The sequence below is a fragment of the Suricata suricatta genome, chromosome 10 (assembly GCF_006229205.1).
Source record: "Suricata suricatta isolate VVHF042 chromosome 10, meerkat_22Aug2017_6uvM2_HiC, whole genome shotgun sequence".
Lineage (NCBI taxonomy): Eukaryota > Metazoa > Chordata > Mammalia > Carnivora > Herpestidae > Suricata > Suricata suricatta.
Genome location: NC_043709.1, coordinates 93,085,761 through 93,090,094, shown reverse-complemented (window position 1 = coordinate 93,090,094; position 4,334 = coordinate 93,085,761). Strand labels below are relative to the sequence as shown.

Sequence of the window (4,334 nt, the reverse complement as noted above, 5' to 3'; positions counted from 1 at the left end):
GTGGCTCAGCTGTGGCACCCCCCCGAATGGGACTCCAAGAAAAGTTCCCTTGTTTTCACAGTTATCACATGGATATCTTTTAGTTCTTCGGCCTCTAAGCCTACGCTCTATTCCATTTATAATGCCAATTTTAGGAGAGGAATGAAAGAGACTTTTTGCATGTCCTCAATGAAGTGTTACCGAAGCAATGCCTATACAATCACAACCAGTTCAAGGATGGCCAAAAAAAACTACGTTGGCATTTCAGAAATTCCTCCCACGGCCAAAACTATAACCAAAGACTCAATCTATGATTCATTTGATAGAGAAGCCAAGGAAAAGAAGCTCGCTTGGCCCATTAATTCAAATCCACCAAATACCTTTGTCTAATTTCGCAGAGTTCTTTCAATTATCATTATGCCGCCAGAGATTAAAAGGCTTTAACTAAACGGAAGCTGTTCATATACATTTTTTTCCCATCAACTTTTTGAGGGAAATGTTTTATTTTGTAAAATGCATTTAGCTATTGATTAGAATTTCTGTAGGTTTTTTTTTTTTGGCTGCTTTTTTTTTGAGGGGAAGCTTTCACCTTGAGCTATAGTTAATAGTCCTTTTACTCTTATTAGTTATGTGCATAAAAGAGAGAATGCTTTCCTACTTTTTATTTACCATTATTAGGTCCAAAGAGCATAAACCATACACAGAGCCTTTGGTTAATGACTCAACTTAGTTTTATTCTGTCTCCTTTTTCTCCTCCCTACTGAAATTTTATAACTATGGGCTTCTGTTCCAAATGAAATCTTTGGTGATATGCATTTCAGAGACTTGTATTTCTCTAAGTAACATTGAGGGGGGTTAATATCGTATATATTTTTACATTACCTTCTTCCAAGTAACCACTGTCCAAATCTCTTGTGGAAAAGCATTCCATATGATGGAATATACTGGAACTTTCTGAGAAGTCTTCTGATTAAATTTGATTCAGGATTCTTAGGGAAAGAAAATTTGTAAAGTTGCCCCCCCCATCTCTCATTTTCATTCTTCCTTAACCTAAGCAGAAGATGAGGTCCTGAAAATTCCGAGGTCAATATGATGTTTTTCTCCCATCTGTGTCCCATCTAGGCTGTGTCTAGGATGTTTACTTCCCTCCTTTGAGTTAAGCAAATGAGTAGGCGTCATTGCTGGGCAAGCTCTTTAGAAAATGCCAAAGGGAGAAACGACAGATGGCATTTCTGTGCTCTGCCCTTCAAGCAGAGGGCTTTGGCTGTCCGGCCCTACCACTGCACACAGATAGCGAGGACGGGGAGCAGCTTCTTCATCTTCCCAGACCCTTACGTGTAACACCCAGTGCTCATCACAAGTGCCCTCCTTAAAACTCCTCACCCATGTAGCCCATTCCTCACTCCCCTTCCCTCCTCAGTTTGTTCTCTATAATTAAAAGTCACTTATGGTTGGCTTCCCTCTCCAGCTGTGCCTCTTTCCCCTCCTCTCTCCCAGAATACATCATCACACCCTGGCCAAGCTCAGACTCTTCTTGGCCTGTGCTATCTCAAGGTTTTCTTCTCTGCTCGTCAGCTTTCTGTTACGTCAAGTCTAGGACCAGCACATTTTAAAAACATACCTATTTAAACAATAAAGGGCTTACAGACAAGATAGGTATGCATTTTTACTTTCCAATTAAGAGCTGCAAATAATAATTCCAGTTTTTCAGTGATTTTACCCTTATCTCATTTTGTCCTCGGGAATTCTGTGATATACTTCTTGTCATCTGTGCTTCAGAGATGAGAACCTGGAATGCCACGAGTTGTGACTTGCCAATATTGGAGTGTGGCAAGGCTGATATTCACACTCAGGGCCTCTAACTGCAAGTACATCACCTTTTCCTTGACATTACAAATGTCTCTAAGGAACACACAAGTGGCCAGACCTGTCCAGGCCTCGATGGGTCTTCTGGCTGCTGCCTTGGTAGAAACCTAAGGTCTAAATGAATCTGGCCAGTTTTAGAAGGAGAGTCTAGGTGGAATTTAATAAGCTGACCCTCATCTTTTCTTTGTGGATAGGTTCTTGGACTTGTGGTGCTGAATGTCAGATACAGACACAGGGAAACAAGACAAGACTGGGTTCGATATTTAGGGCAAGGAACAAGAACAAGAAAGCATTTCGTCTACAAAACATCTACAGAGCCCATGTTTTTAAATGGAGGTTCTTCCTTCAAGTTCAGAAGGCAAACAGAACATCTCATTTTTCTTTTTTTTCCTCCTCATCTTCTTCCTTATCCCATCAGCAGATGGCACTCTAAAATGACAAAATGAGTTAGATGTCTCTCTCACTTGGTCCTCAAATTCTATGGTTCAGACTTGTTAAAAAATAGAGAAGACCCTTGCATTTTTGTCCATTGTTTGGTCCATACTGTTGGTCCATTTAAAAGGAATATGTTTGGGGCGCCTGGGTGGCTCAGTCGGTTAAGCCTCCGGCTTCGGCTCAGGTCAGATCTCATGTCCGTGGGTTCGAGCCCCGCGTCAGGCTCTGTGCTGACAGCTAGCTCAGAGCCTGGAGCCTGCTTCCAGTTCTGTGTATCCTTCTCTCTCTCTGCCCCTCCCCCTCTCATGCTCTGTCTCTCTCTGTATCAAAAATAAATAAAACATTTGAAAAATAAAAAAATAAAAAAAAAAAAAGGAATATGTTTGGGGCACCTGGGTGACTCAGTCCGTTAAGCATCCGACTTCAGCTCAGGTCATGATCTCACAGTCTGTGGATTCAAGCCCCATGTCGGACTCTGTGCTGACAGCTCTGCTTTGGGTTCTGTGTCTCCCTCTCTCTCTCCCCTGCCCCTGATCGTACTCTGTCTCTTTCTCTCTCAAAATAAAATAAAGCCATAAAAATTTTTTTAATAAATAAAAAATGTTTAAAAGTTAGATTGTAAAAAGTTAAATTTAATTCGTTTCAATTTTGTTTTTATATATATTTTAAATCTCAGTTTAAACTAAGAGACTAGATGAGTACTAAGCTCCTTTCTATCTTTAATGTTCTATAAGTTTATCCCAATAGGTGGAAATTAGAGTGGGACAATCTCATAGCTGGATTATTATAGGTCATGAGACTGTGATTTGGTTAACACTAAAAGTAGGGTTTTTTTTTAAAGAATCCCCCAAAATGACAAAAGTGTCAACCAAATCATAGTCTCGTGACCTGTAATAATTCAGCTCTATTCTCTTAGCATATTGATAATTCACTGTATTTTTGTTTAGTCTATTTTTAAAAATATTTTTTCAATATTTATTTCTGAGAGACAGAGACAGAGCTTGAGTTGGGAAGGGGCAGAGAGAGAGGGAGACATAGAATCCAAAGCAGGCTCCCGGCTCTAAGCTGTCAGCACAGAGCCCCATATAGGGCTCAAACCCATGAACTGTGAGATCATGACCTGAGCTGAAGTTGGATGCTTAAACTACTTAGCCACCCAGGCGCCCCTAGTCTTATTTAATATTCAGGATTCCTGTTGCCTCCTGAAATCAGAGGAGACTGGAGGTAGTGCACAGATTGATGAGGATTTGCCTAAGTCCCAGCAGTACCAGAACAACATTCGCCATAGCTCATAGCTGCCTAGCAAGAATCAGAGATGAATCACAGGGAGGCAGCCTTCTGGAGACAGCAAAAACATTACCCCCGTCTCCTTACCAGGTACATACGAGGTGCACCATGAATCTGGATCCAAACAGGAGTTCAAGAAAAGTGATAGTGGGAAATGGGGCTGAGAGTAGAGATGATGCTCCTACATGACTCTCAGAGACTGTCAGGAAGGGACACGTTGCATTCTTTAAGGTGGAAGTCGAGTTCTTTTCTTCTAATCTTCAGTGAAAGCATTAGTCCAACCAGCCTGCTGCTGAAAGTCCACAAGCACGTCCTGCTCAGATGTGCTTCTCGCTTGACCTTACATGCCAGGTTTTTACTCAAGATGCCTGGCGCCGATTCCTTGGGCCAGAGTTCCTTGCTCAGGAAGGACAACATTACCCAGGGGGGACGCCACCAAATATGTGGGAGCAGAGTCATTTGCCAGATAAGGTAGGCACAGCCTTGCCCTTTTCCCTTCCAGTCTTGCTGCCCCCTTCTCAAACTCACTGTGAAGCAACAACCAAGATGTGTTGGAGCTACTGGACCAGGACCAGCTTTGGGGATAAGCTCCTCTGGAAAAGCTGCATGTAAAAGCAGCAAAAAATTTACAGATTTTTGGAGTAGAAAGGACATTGAGAGACCTGGCCCATGCCTCTCATTGTTTAGGTGAGGAAATTACAACCAAGAGAGGTCAAATTAGGGGTAAACTAAAATGCCTTCTACCAACGAATCCAACATTCTTTATA

The 4,334-nt window shown here is 41.9% G+C and overlaps 1 protein-coding gene across 1 annotated transcript in view; it reads right to left on the bottom strand.

Moving 5' to 3' along the window:
- Window positions 1-3,922: 3,922 nt before the first annotated feature.
- Window positions 3,923-4,334, bottom strand: part of GPR19 (G protein-coupled receptor 19) — a 38,680-nt gene continuing 38,268 nt past the window's right edge. Inside the window, exon 5 of the mRNA XM_029955535.1 lies at window positions 3,923-4,169. Coding sequence (XP_029811395.1) covers window positions 3,923-4,169 — 247 coding nt within the window. The remainder of the gene's footprint in view (window positions 4,170-4,334) is intronic.